At 52.5% G+C, this 14,022-nt stretch overlaps 1 protein-coding gene across 1 annotated transcript; it reads right to left on the bottom strand.

Moving 5' to 3' along the window:
* Positions 1 to 4,116: 4,116 nt before the first annotated feature.
* LOC308148393 (zinc finger protein ZFPM1-like) lies at positions 4,117 to 12,397 on the bottom strand (the record flags this gene model as incomplete). The annotated part of the gene is given in 13 exon segments (XM_080521854.1): positions 4,117 to 4,269; positions 4,272 to 4,361; positions 4,363 to 4,590; positions 4,592 to 4,709; positions 4,711 to 4,769; positions 4,772 to 5,062; positions 5,064 to 5,249; positions 5,252 to 5,605; positions 5,607 to 6,754; positions 6,830 to 7,072; positions 8,393 to 8,626; positions 11,037 to 11,318; positions 12,304 to 12,397. Coding segments are annotated over 13 exon segments (3,480 nt in total).
* Between the last annotated feature and the right edge of the window lie 1,625 nt (positions 12,398 to 14,022).

The following is a 14,022-nucleotide window of genomic DNA, read 5'->3' as shown; positions in this document are numbered from 1 at the left end:
AACAAAAAACAAAAAAAAAGAGAGACATTCATCGTGATTTTTCATCCAAAGGAATCATGAGGAACAAAACAAGTTCAGTGAACAGAAGCTTAATGAGGCGGGAATCGTCAGGAAGTCCTTCAAGGCAGAACGACGACGCAGGTTCTTCTCCTCTCTTGACTGGAAAAGTGCTGCGCAACATAAATACAACAACAACAACAACAACAACAAAAATAACAAGTCGCTCAAACTAAAACATTCTTGTACGAGAAAGTGCAACTAAACTACAAGTTTGTGACGAGACTGTAAACGGGAGCGGTTTGATCAGGTGACCTGGAAAATCCAGGAAAATCCAGGAAGATCAAGCAAAAATTAGAAAAATCAAGGAAAATTTTGAAAAATCAAGGGAAACGGAGGAAAATCAGAGAAAATCAAGGAAAAGGGAGGAAAGTTGATGTGTTTTAGAAGCAGTGAAGCAGGTGGAGGTGTGAAAGAAGCAGGTGAAAGTGTGAAAGAAGCAGATGACAGTGTGAAAGAAGCAGATGAAGGTGTGAAAGAAGCAGATGGAGGTGTGAAAGAAGCAGGTGAAGGTGTGAAAGAAGCAGGTGAAAGTGTGAAAGAAGCAGATGAAAGTGTGAAAGAAGCAGATGACGGTGTGAAAGAAGCAGATGAAGGTGTGAAAGAAGCAGATGGAGGTGTGAAAGAAGCAGGTGAAGGTGTGAAAGAAGCAGGTGAAAGTGTGAAAGAAGCAGATGAAAGTGTGAAAGAAGCAGATGAAGGTGTGAAAGAAGCAGGTGAAGGTGTGAAAGCACCAGGTGAAGGTGTGAAAGAAGCAGATGGTGTGAAAGTAGCAGATGGTGTGAAAGAAGCAGATGAAGGTGTGAAAGAGGCAGATGAAGGTGTGAAAGAGGCAGGTGAAGGTGTGAAAGAAGCAGTGGAAGGTGTGAAAGAAGCAGATGAAGGTGTGAAAGAAGCAGATGAAGGTGTGAAAGAAGCAGATGAAGGTGTGAAAGAGCAGATGAAAGGGTGAAAGAAGCAGGTTTTTCGACATCAAATCCTAAATGTTTCCAAGACATTTTCTGCAGTTTTTGAACCTGCTGATTTTAGAGACTTTTAGAAATTCTAAATGCGAACGAATGAAAACGCGACGTCTTCGTTTGCCGACGAGTTTCGCAGACGACGTCGGCGTTTCCAGCGCCGCCCTGGAGGCGGAGCTTCGTGACGAAACACACGAGAAACAACGGCGGGACAAAAAACAGACGGGGAGCGAAAGGCCCGGAGCGCGAACGACAACGTGACTTCAGACGAAAAGCAAGAGAAGAAAATCCTAACCTGCGGACGATGAAAGGGAAAGGACAGTCGAGGCTTTTCAAAATAAAACGAGTTCTTGCCAACCTCGCCGGTGTTTCTGTTTTGAAATCACTGAGCGGCGTCGCAACATTTCACTGCCATGCAGCTTCACGTTTTCTACTTCTGCCGCCTCCTTCAGACGTGTTGCGGCTTTTGTAACGATGTTTTTGCTTTTGTAATTACGACGCATGCTTCATATATTCGTGTCGCAACTTTTACATTTACCTTTGGACATTTGTGATTTGTTGTGCTTTGTTGTTTCTAACTTTTAACTTGAATTTGCGACGTATTGGTGGTGCAGCTTTTGTGTTTCACAACTTAGAAACAAAAAGTGCAACACAATTACAAAAGCAAAAAGATGATTACAATAGTTGCAACATAGTTGCATAAATACAAAAGTTGCAATTATGTTGCGACTTTTTTAATCATATTTATGCTTTTGTAATCGTGGAGCATGTTTTATAACATTATTATTACTATTGTTACTATATTTGTATGACGACTTTTACATCTGTGCTGCACTTTTGTAACCATGTTTTTGTAAATGTAGTGCATGTTTCTTTTTTTTTTTTTTTACATCATTATTGTTACTTTTATATCCCCGTTGTGACGTTTATATTTGTTTCACAAGGTTTACATTAGGATTGCGATTTTTGTAACAAGTTTTTGCTTTTGTAATTACGGTGCATGCGTCATATATTTGTGTCGCAACTTTTGTATTTGTGCTGCAACTTTTACATTTGTAATTTGTTTTGCTTTGATGTTTCTAACTTTGAACTTGCACTGCGACACGTTGGTGCTGCAGCTCGTTTCACAACGTAGAAACAAAAGTTGCAACACAATCGTACAAATACAGAAATTGCAATTATGCTGCGACTTTTGTAATCATAATTTTGCTTTTGTAATTGTGTAGCATATTTTTTTAACGTCATCGTTACTATATTTGTGTCGTGACTTTTGTATTTGTGCTGCAGATTTTAGATTCACGTTGACTTTTGTAACTTTTGTAATGTTTTATATTTGTGTTGAAATTCTTCGTAATCACGTTTCATCTCTTAACTTAACGTTGTGTTGTGACTTTTATGTATTTGTATCACGACTTTTACATTTGTGCTGCACTTTTGTAACCATGTCTTTCTAAATGTAGTGCATGTTTTTAATATCATTATTATTACTTTGACGTTTATATTTGCATTACGAGGTTTACATTGGGACGTGCAACTTTTGTAATGGTGTTTTAGTTTTTTTTCCTGTTGCATGTTTGATATCATAGCTGAACTTTTTTTGGACTGTCGCGTCGACTCTTTATGAAAAAACTTTTGAACATTATAATTTGCCACATTTTAATTTCATTAACTTGTAGCAGCTCCAGTGTTTAAAAGCCTAAAAAAACAAAAACAAACAGTTAAAGTAAGAAATGAACACAAACTGTGCTTCACCTCCTGCAAAAGGTGAAACAGCTTCGCCTTCATTACCGGATAGAAACACAATCATGAAATAAAGATATATATATATAAAAACAACAGCCTTAGTTTAATGAGCAATGAAGACGTGAAGGTCACCGGGAAGCGGCGCCTCCATCGCTCACGCAGCGAAACCTGGACGTCAGGTGTTGAGAATCAGAACAATTCATGAGAAAAAAAAGGGGGGGGGGGGGTTAAAAAAAACCCAAACAACAACAACAAAACAAAACAGCGTGCCGTGATAACAGTGTGAGATCCCAGTGATCCCCGTGAGGAGATATTACATATCTACACTTAGAAAATTCACCTTTAACACCCAAACAGTTTCCTTCCAACAGTATGAAAAATATTCAAATAAAAAATACAAATACTCTCGAAACACTAGGTAGGTAGTTTTCTGTTGACATGAAATTGGCGAGGACTCAAAAGATAAATATTTCACATTTTTTCTCGTCTTTTGAAAGAAAATAAAAAATAGTGTGTATGAAAGAAAAAGAACGTCTGTCCGTGTATTTTTTAATTTTTTTTTGTTTTGGTTGTTTTTTTGTTTTTGTCTGCGGGTTTGAAATATCATCCTTCGGTAATTAGTAACATCGTGAAATCGTGGAACCACGTTTTCTTTTCTCTTCAGCTAAAAACGCCTCGGCTTCTCTAAGTAAGCAAAAAAGAGCCAGTGTTGAAACCAAAGCCTTATAGAATTCTTCTTTTCAGACATCATACACTATGCACAGATCATAAAAACATTAACAGTGATCGAGTCTTTTTTTTTTTCTTTCTCTCCTTTGTTTTTTTTTACCCCCCCCCCCCCCCCCGGGAGGAGGTCGTCCAGCCACGAGGAGATTCATCACATCAACGTCACCGAAAGTCTGAAACCCCCCGACCCCTGCTCAACGTCCCATAATGCAACATACCGCGAGGCCCGGCGGCGGCGGCGGTGATGGGGAGGAGGGGGGGGGGGGGGGGGGGGGGTGGGGGGAGGGAGGGGGCGCCGCCTCGGCTCGTAGTGTACTTCAAACTTTGACCCATAGGGGGCGCGTCAGTCACTGTCTGTCCGTAACACGGCCCGCGGGACGGGGGGGGGGGGGGGGGGGGGGGGGGGCGCCTGACGCACCGGCCCGCCGGAGGGAGTAACAGTCATTCACTGTTTGCCGGGGGGGAAAGAGGGCGGAGCACCTCTGGCGGAGAGAGGAGGGGGCGGGGCTCCTCTGGTAGAAAGAGGAGGGGGCGGAGCACCTCTGGTGGAGAGAGGAGGGGGGCGGGGCTCCTCTGGCGGAGAGAGGAAGAGGGCGGGGCACCTCTGGCGGAGAGAGGAAGGGGGCGGGGCTCACTTCACGTGCTCGGCGCTGTGGGACGAGCAGTAGTACTTCTTGTGGGCGATGAACGTGGACAAGCTGCTGAACTTGATGTTGCACAGGCGGCAGAAGCGGGAGTTTCCGTTCTGGACGGGCGAGGCCGCGGGGGGTTTTGGGGGCGGGGCGAGGGGGGCGTGGCCGCTGCTGCCGCCACCGCCGGCTTGTCGGGCCTCTCCCTCGGGGCGTCAGGCACAGGCGACAGAGTCAGAGGAGGAGCCCCGGGGGGGGGACGACGGCGGCGGGCGGCGGCGGTGAGCCGGGTGCCGGCCGACGGGCTGCCCGTTCAGCAGCGGCGGGGAGGCGGGCGAGGCGGCGCCGCTCCGGGCCCGGCCGTTGACACCGTCTCTGTGCGCCCGCGAGACGAGTCGGGCCTGGCCGGTCGGCGTGGCGGAGGCGCCGTCTCCGGGACTGAGGCTGGGACTCCGGCTGAGCGCGGCGCCCGGGCGGCGGCGGCGCCTCCGACTGAACGGTGACCACCAGGCCGTGGGTGACCTTGAAGTGCTCCATCAGGTCGCAGGAGATGGGCCGGTTGGGGCAGTAGGGGCACGTCACCTGGGCGGGGGCCCGTCCCCTTGGCGCCGGCTCCCGGCGTGGCGGCCAGGGCGGCGGCCGTGCGGGACGGCGACGGGTGGCGCCGGAGCCGGCGGTTAAGGCGGAGGGGTGGGGGCTGGACGAGGAGCCCCCGGCCTGGACCAGCCACTCGGCGGGGAGGGCCTTGGCCTCGGCCGGCTGCGGGAGGTCGGGCGGAGGCCGGCTCTTGGGGGAGGTGGAGGCGGACCTCTTGAGGCGGTGGAGCTGCTCCAGGGTGTGCGGCTGCAGGGTGGTGGCGGGGCAGTAGTACGTCTTGTGGGCCAGGTAGTTCTCGATGCTGTTGAAGCTGATGCTGCACGCCGTGCACTTGTGGTAGTCGGTGAGCGGGCAGCGCCGGGAGGATGCCGCCGCCGCCGCCGCCGTGCCGCGGCCCCTCCCTCAGACGGGGCCTCTTGCTGAGGTCGATCGGACCGTCCCCCTCGGGGCTGGAACCACCGGGGGACACCTCCTGCTTCACCGCCAGGCCCAGGACGGACGGAGACGGGGCGGACGCGGCGGCGGAGCGGCGGCGGCCGCGGCTGCCGCCGCCGCGGCGTTCGCCAACGCTTCGGTCCGGGCCATGTGGATCTCGTACATCTCGTACATCTTCTTCCTCTTGCGCGTGCGGATGGGCTGTGGGAGGAAGGGGGCGGCGTTGGCGCTCTTGGCGGCGTGCGAGGCCCGCTGGTTGGACGGGTCGTGGCGCGAGGCGCAGTAGAAGCGCTTGTGGACGGTGTAGTTCTCGTGGCGGCTGAAGCGGATGTTGCAGGCCTGGCAGAAGGTTCTGTTGGGGTCGTCCTCCAGGTCTTCGGCAGAGCCGCTGGCGGGACTCTGGCTGCCCTCGCTGGCCCGCCCTCCGCCCGCTCCCCCCCGCCCCGCCGCCGCCGCCTCCGCCGCCTTCTCCCTCGGAGGACGACGACACTCCCTCCCTCGCCGCCAGAGCTTCCGTCTTCACCTCCACCAGCCTCCGAGGTTCCGTCGCTCCGCTGCCTGCGGGCGTGTCGGAGTCGGTCGGGGAGGCCGACGCCGCCCTGCTGGGCGCTCCACCCTGAGGGGAGGTGGAGGAGCTGGGCGCTGCCGCCGCCGCCGCCGGAGGGGCGCCGGCCGAGGCGGCGTCTCGTGCCGAGGCGGAGGCTGCACCGTCACCCTGGTGCCTGCTGGAGCAGTACAGCCTCTTGTGTGCATAGAAGTTGTTGATGTTGTTGAAGGTGATGTCGCACTCGAAGCAGGTCGCCCCCTTGTGGGGCGGCGTCGTCGCCGCGGCGCCCGGCGGGGTCGGCCCGGAGGGGAAGAAGGCGGCGGGGCTGCTCTGGGCGATGGTCTGGCCCTGCTTCAGGCGGCTGTGGACCATTTCCGACATTTTGGCCAGGATCTCGGAGGCCTGGGGCAAGATGGCCGCCTCGGGGTTGAACATGTACTGGGGCAGGAACATGGCCCCCCCGGGGACGACGGGGCCGGTGCCCCCCACGGGGGCGGGGCTGGAGCCCGGGGTGGGGCTGGTCGGTTCTGCCTTCACGGTTGCAGCGGCTGGACTCTTGGGAGAGTTGGACTTTACGCAGGACGAGGTGGTCCGTTGCTCTTTGATCTTCTTTTCATCTCGACCGTCCTCCTCTTGAGCGTCTTCCTCGTCCTCCCCCTCCCCCTCCTCCTCCTCGTCCTCCTCCCCGCCCACTCTCACCTCCTTCATCTCCATCTGCTCCTCGCCCTCGGACTCCGAACGCGGCTCCTCCTTGATCTTCACCTCCGCCGTTTGTCCGTCGGGGGTGCCGAAGTCCCGCGGCGTGGCCGAGCCGCCGTTGGCCCCGGGGCTGGACGACTCCGGCTTGGGGACGCAGGCCGACGGCCCCCTGTCCTGGGGGGACGGCGGCTGGGGGCGGTCGGCCAGCGACGGGGTCCCCTGGCGAGGAGTCGGGCTGCGCTCCGCCGGGACGCGGACCTCCAGGTGGGTCCGGACGTGCTGCTGGAGTTGGGCGGGGGATTCGCAGTTGTGGCCGCAGACCTGGCACTTCAGCACCACCCCCGAGTCTCCGGGACTCAGACCTGGCGAGGGAGAGACCGGGTCAGTCGGGGGTTCGGTGGGCGTCACCTTGGTGGGGTGGCGGCGGCGGGACTCACCGGTGGACATGGGCAGGTTGGGCAGGCCCGGCCCCGGGGAGTACACCTCGCTGCGGGAGCCCGGCTGGCAGACCATGTGGCTGGTGACCAGGTGGCTGTACAGGATGTCCCTGGTGGTGGACACGAACCCGCAGCCGTGACACACCCCGTTCAGGGTGTCCGTGTGCACCTTCAGGTGGCGCTCGCAGTTCGCCTTGGTGGTGAACGCCGACAGGCAGATGAGACAGACGAACGGACGCTCGCCTGGGGGGGGAGGGGGAAACCGACAGGAAGTCAGAACGAGTTCAAAGCACATTTTAAACATCAAAGCTTTACACAACTTATACTGTTCTCTGATTTTGCCCTATCTATATTATTGTACTGTGGTTTGGGGTAGTACTTATAAAAACACAGTAAAACCAATAGTGATGTTACAAAAAAGAGCGATTCGATTAATTCATAAAGTTGGTTTCTGGACCACACAAACTCGTTATTTTTAAAATCTAAAATCATGAAGTTTAATGACATTGTTGAGCTCCAAGCAGTACAGACGTTCGTTTTTTAATGTGTTTTTATTTGTATTTATGGTTTTATACTTATTTAGTGTTGGAGCTAATTTGCATTGTTTTAGTTTTATTGTTTTTATGTGCAGTCTCATGTGAGGCACTTTGGAAACGCTTTGTTGTTTAAATGTGCTCTATAAATAAAGTGGATTGGATAAAGCAAGTTACAGATTGTTACTAAGACAAATACAAAGAAGGTTCCGGATCGTACTGGTCGTTATGAAATACATGATAAATTAAACTTTAGGACTCAGAAACATAAACACAACCCTGAAAAGTTTTAGCCCGACAGTTCATGGTGAACAATTGTGGAACAAAGTGGAGACGGAGTTGTGTGTGTGTGTGTGTGTGTGTGTGTCGTAAGTTTGGTCCGTGTCGATATAGTCGTTTGAAATGTGGGAGGTTCTTTTTTGTTAAGGTTTTGTTGTTGTTGACGTTTTGTTCTTTCTATTCTAGTGTGGAATGCACTTGTTGTTGCTCTGAGTTTGGGGGTGGAGCTTAGAAGCTTCTTGCTTCAGCCCCACTGCTTTTGAGCAGAATGTGTACTGCTCAAATAAATAAATAAATAAATAAATAAAAACACATAAATACATAAATAAATAAATAAAATAAATAAAAAAATATTAAAAACAAATAAATAAAAATATTAAAAAAATACAAATAAATAAATAAATAAAAAAATAATAATAATAATATCTAAAAAAATTATAAATAAATAAAACAAAATAAATAATTAAAACAAAAAAAAAATAAATAAAAACAAATACATAAAAAATAATAAATGAATAAAAATAAATACATAAATAAAAACAAATACATAAAAAAATAATAAATATATAAAAATAAAAATAACAAAAAAAACAACTCAAGACGCCCTGATGAGAGTCAAGCCTCGTTTACGTGGCGACTTTTCCGGTGAAAACGCAAGACTTCCGTAGCCGTGTGTGTGTGTGTGTGTGTGTGTGTGTGTGGCGTCGTGGTGCGAAGGCGTCCGGCGGATGCACGCCGGCGCCGCCCTCACCGCTGTGCGTCCGCATGTGGATCTCCAGGGAGCTGGCGCTGGGGCAGCTCTTGCTGCACTGCGGGAAGGGGCAGATGCGCTCGTTGGGGTAGGACTCCTTGGGCCGGTCCTGCGGCGGCGAGGCGGCGGCGGCCGGCTGCTTCTGGCGGCTGGCGCAGTAGTACATGAGGTGGGCCTGCAGGTTCCTCTCGCTGCGGTACCAGATCCCGCAGTCCTTGCAGGGGAAGATGTCCTCTGGTGGGGACAGGAACACAAGCTGGTCAGTGACGTGACCCCCCCCCCCCCCCAACAGAAGTCAACATGGCCGCCAGGTAAACCAGGTAAAACTCAGCCCCCGGCCTGGAGGAACCACGTTACAACCATAAAACTATAAGATGTGTGATTAAAGAAGCTTGAAAACAGAAATACAAGGAACAAAGTTCAAAGTTCAAAGTTCAAAGAGGGTTCAAAGTTCAAAGGTACCCCCCTCAACCGGGGGGGTACCCTCCATATCTGGTCAGTGTGTGGATCCATTTTCTACTGGTTGTTAAATACGAGCGACAGAATCGAATCGACCTCGGGAGCTTTTATTCTGGCGGAGCCGCTTCCTCCGGCGCTCGTCGGCGACATTAGCGTCGCGTATCGGCGCATCGCGACACCACAACGCTCCGCCGTATCAGACGGAACCGGCTGAAGTAGGAAGTCAAGACGGTCCTCGCTCCGACAGAAGAGCCAGCGGCACAAAAACACACACATGCCAGTTGCTGAGCGTTTCCATGGCAACGAGGCCCAGAGGTCACAGGCATAATGCTAATCACTCCTTCCCGAGCGTGTAGGATCACTAGTGACAGTCACAGCAACGCCGGGAGGCGGAGTGACATGATCAGCAGCGTCACTGTGTCGCATTATCTCCCCCCTGACCGGGGGAGGGGGAGGGGGAGGGGGGGGAGAGAATTAAAATAGGAAAATACAAGTTTCTTGGGAAATAAAGAATATATGAGTGTGAAAATATTGAATCAAAGTTTATCCTCCGTCCTGAGTCCTTCAGCGTTCTCACTCCCTCAGCTTTGTCACTCCCTCTGCATTCTCACCCCCTCAGCATTCTCACTCCCTCAGCGTTCTCACCCCCTCAGTGTTCTCACTCCCTCGGCGTTCTCACCCCTTCAGCGTTCTCAGTCCCTCAGCGTTCTCACCCCCTCAGCGTTCTCACCCCCTCAGCGTTCTCACCCCCTCAGCGTTCTCACTCCCCCAGCGTTCTCACTCCTTCAGTGTTCTCACCCCCTCAGCGTTGTCACTCCCTCAGCGTTCTCGCCCCCTCAGCGTTCTCACCCCCTCAGCGTTCTCACTCCCTCAGCATTTGTTTTAAGACGTCGCTGTTTGGATCCTGGAAACGCTGGAACTTTGTGGGGGCAACGCTTCGACTCCGTCTCCGTGGAAACGGGGTAAAATAAATACTTTATCAGAATGAGGTTGTTCAATTGACCTCACAGCAGGACAAAGTCCCCCCCGGACGTCCCCGTGGTCTCTGGCGCCCCCATGAGGACACTTTAGCCGTTACGCTGAACTCCACTGGGGCCGCCTGTGAGCCTGAAGGGTTTTCCATCAGCGCAGAGCTGCACTGCCACCGTGTGGCCAAGCAGAGGAACTGCAGTGAGTCCAGCCGGCCTGGACATGTTTGAGGACGGTGAGACAACGAGAGTGAGACAGTAGGACCGCCTCCGGTTCCTACGTTCACGTGTTTTCACCACTCCGCTCTGTCTAGTCCAGGGGTCGGCAACCCGCGGCTCCGGAGCCTCATGCGGCTCTTTGATCCCTCCACTGCGGCTCTTTGATTCTTTGATCCCTCCACTGCGGCTCTTTGATTCTTTGATCCCTCCACTGCGGCTCTTTGAGCCTCCGTCCCACTGCAGTTCATCCTGGAGGGACGTAAGGAGGCAAAGCCACCCAGAGAGGGACGTAAGGAGGCAAGGCCACCCAGAGCGCAGTCCCGCCACAAAGAGTGGTAAAATGTAGGGTCGTGAACGACGCAGCGATGTAACGTCATTACAACAATAACGGATGAAGAAGGTAGAATCGCGGCTGCAGGTCATGACAGCGGCTCAACTGGTGTCTGAAGCCGGGAGCTTCCTGTACCTTTCACAGTAAAAGCCCACAGTTCCAGGAGGTTCATTGCAGACTTGTTGAGAGTGACGGAACATTCTAGTGAATTCCACAACAACTACAGGACATTAAAGACACACCATCACACTCTTGGTTCTAACAATCCACATCTCCCACATTTATCTTCCATTTTAATAATGTGTAGCGATAAAGGAGCTGAGAGCTGCAATGCATTATGGGAGTTTCTGTTTGTGGTGTTTTAAATGTAATTATCAGGGTTATGTTAGGTTTGTAGTGTCGGTAATAATTGTGTTGTGTTGTTTAGTTCATGTAGTTTAGTTTATTAGTTGTAAGTTGTCGACCAGCAGGAGGTTTAGTGTGTCGTGTCGTCCTGGCATGGTCTTCCTGTGGGACTGTCAAAATAAAATGTGTGCGGCTCTCTGGGTGTTGCGTTCAGTGTTGACTGGGACCAAATGGCTCTTTGAGCATTAGAGGTTGGCGACCCCTGGTCTAAAAAGTGTTTTGTCCTCCCAGAGTGACGCCCACGGAGAGTGTGAAGACTCACTGTTGACCACGGCCGTCGCCAAAATGGCCGCCATGCCGGCCTGCTGTGGGAGGAGCTGGATGTCGGAGCGCAGCGCCGCCGGATACAGCGGCTTGTCGTTCGCCGCCGCCTGTTTGTGTGTGACGAGGCTGAGTGGAGGGGAGAGTCGGGCCAGCAGGGAGGCCGAGGAGGACGAGGGCGAGGACGAGGAGACGCCGGCGCCGCCTGGGGGCGCCGACAGGGACGCTAGCAGACGCTCGCCGGCCGCCAGCTCAGCCGTCACCTTGCAGAAGAGCTCATGACCTGAGGACAGTGAGGACAGGTGAGGACAGTGAGGTGAGGACAGGTAAAGAGAGGTGAGGACAGTGAGGACAGGTGAGGTGAGGACAGGTGAGGACAGTGAGGTGAGGACAAGTGAAGAGAGGTGAGGAGAGGACAGGTGAAGAGAGGACAGGTGAGGACAGGTGAAGAGAGGTGAGGTGAAGAGAGGTGAAGAGAGGAGAGGACAGTGAGGACAGGTGAGGTGAGGACAGGTGAAGAGAGGTGAGGACAGGTGAGGACAGGTGAGGACAGTGAGATGAGGACAAGTGAAGAGAGGTGAGGAGAGGACCGGCAAGGTGAGGACAGGTGAAGAGAGGTGAGGACAGTGAGGACAGGTGAGGTGAGGACAGGTGAAGAGAGGTGAGGACAGTGAGGACAGGTGAGGACAGGGAGGTGAGGACAGGTGAAGAGAGGTGAGGACAGTGAGGACAGGCGAGGTGAGGACAGGTGAAGAGAGGTGAGGTGAGGACAGGTTAGGACAGGGAGGTGAGGACAGGTGAAGAGAGGTGAGGACAGTGAGGACAGGCGAGGTGAGGACAGGTGAAGAGAGGTGAGGTGAGGACAGGTGAAGAGAGTTGAGGTGAGGAGAGGACAGTGAGGACAGGTGAGGTGAGGACAGGTGAAGAGAGGAGAGGACAGTCAGGACAGGTGAGGTGAGGTGAGGTGAGGACAGGTGAAGAGAGGACAGGTGAGGACAGGTGAAGAGAGGTGAGGTGAGGACATGTGAAGAAAGGTGAGGTGAGGTGAGGAGAATTGAGGTGAGGACAGGTGAAGAGAGGTGAGGTGAGGACAGGAGAGGACAGGTGAGGACAGGTGAAGAGAGGTGAGGTGAAGAGAGGTGAGGTGAGGACAGGTGAAGAGAGGTGAGGACAGGTGAGGACAGGAGAGGACAGGTGAAAAGAGGACAGGTGAGGACAGGTGAAGAGAGGACAGGTGAGGACAGGTGAGGACAGGTGAGGACCGGCACCTCGGCTGAAGACGAGGCAGTTGGCTGCAGCAGCATCGCAGGTCAGCGGGAGACGACTGATCCAACAGTCGGAGTCGTCACACAGGAGAGTCATCCTCAGGTCCTACACACACACACACACACACACACACACACACACACACACACACACACACACACACACACACACACACACACACACACACACACACACGAAACCAGCTTTAGTTAGTCACGTACATCTGCTGTGTTTTCAGTTCTAAAACAACACACAGCGCCCCCTAGTGGCTCAACATGAAAACTCTGTTTGTAAAAACTCCCACAATGCAACAGGAGGAGCGTTTTGTTAATTTCACTGCACTTCTCATTAAGCGTTTTCAAAGTAAAGGTGGACTTTTGTGAAAATATCGAGATCCTTGTGAACAAAACCTGCATCATGTTTATTCCCAGAGAATCTGAGAATCCTGTTCATTATTCAGATTATTACTGTTAATCCAAGCGCCCATTGTCTCAGGGAACCTCTGCCCTAATCCAGCACCTTCACAATAAGAGCGTCACACAAACACTAATTGCTCTCGATTGGGAAACACGACAAGGCGTCGACGGCAGCCGGTGAAAAGGCCGAGGACGATTACAAGGCCGGGCAGGAAATGAAGGAAATGAGGGAGCAGAGGCCGAACAAAGCCTGATGAAAGGATGAAAGGATGAAAGGAGGAGAGGAATGAGAGAGAGAGAGAGAGAGAGAAGAAAAGGAGGAGGAAGGCGATCTGATGAGGTTGCAGGGCAGCTATTCAGACGGCCTCCATAATGAGATACACACACACACACACACACACACACACACACACACACACACACACACACACACACACACACACACACACACACACACACACACACACAAAACCACTGCTGCTGCTGGGTGTGGAGGTATGAGTGGCGCGCACACACACACACACACACACACACAGACACAGACACAGACACAGACACACACACACACACACACACACACACACACACACACACACACACACACACACACACACACACACACACACACAGACTGTAGTTCTATTTTTTTTGTTTTGTTTAATCAAACATGTAATCACAGTGTGTTTGTCCTGTAATGGACTGAAAACCTGTCCGGGTGTTTCCTGTCCTCCCCTGTCCTGGTGACCCTGTCCTCTCCCACCCGGGTGGATCCTGTCCTAAACCTGTCCAGGTGACCCTGTCCTCCCCTGTCCTGGTGACCCTGTCCTCACCAGGTGTCCTCACCTGTCCAGGTGACCCTGTCCTCTCCCACCCGGGTGTATCCTGTCCTAAACCTGTCCAGGTGACCCTGTCCTCCCCTGTCCTGGTGACCCTGTCCTCACCAGGTGTCCTCACCTGTCCAGGTGACCCTGTCCTCTCCCACCCGGGTGTATCCTGTCCTAAACCTGTCCAGGTGACCCTGTCCTCACCAGGTGTCCTCCCCTGTCCAGGTGACCCTGTCCTCACCAGGTGTCCTCCCCTGTCCAGGTGACCCTGTCCTCACCAGGTGTCCTCCCCTGTCCAGGTGACCCTGTCCTGATATTGATCTGTCACTGCCTCTGGTTGATTCTGTCCTGGACGCTGTGAACGTCTCTTTGCTTTCCGCCAGAGTCGGGTGTCCTTGTGCTGCAGTACCGCCTGGTGTCCAGCAGGGGGAGACACTCCCTCACACATGTCAACCCCACCGCACTCTGGCAGAGCGACGCC

Source organism: Blennius ocellaris, assembly GCF_963422515.1.
Source record: "Blennius ocellaris genome assembly, contig: SCAFFOLD_142, whole genome shotgun sequence".
NCBI classification, from domain to species: domain Eukaryota; kingdom Metazoa; phylum Chordata; class Actinopteri; order Blenniiformes; family Blenniidae; genus Blennius; species Blennius ocellaris.
The sequence above is the reverse complement of the archived record's forward strand: the minus strand, read 5'-3'. Positions and strand labels throughout refer to the sequence as shown.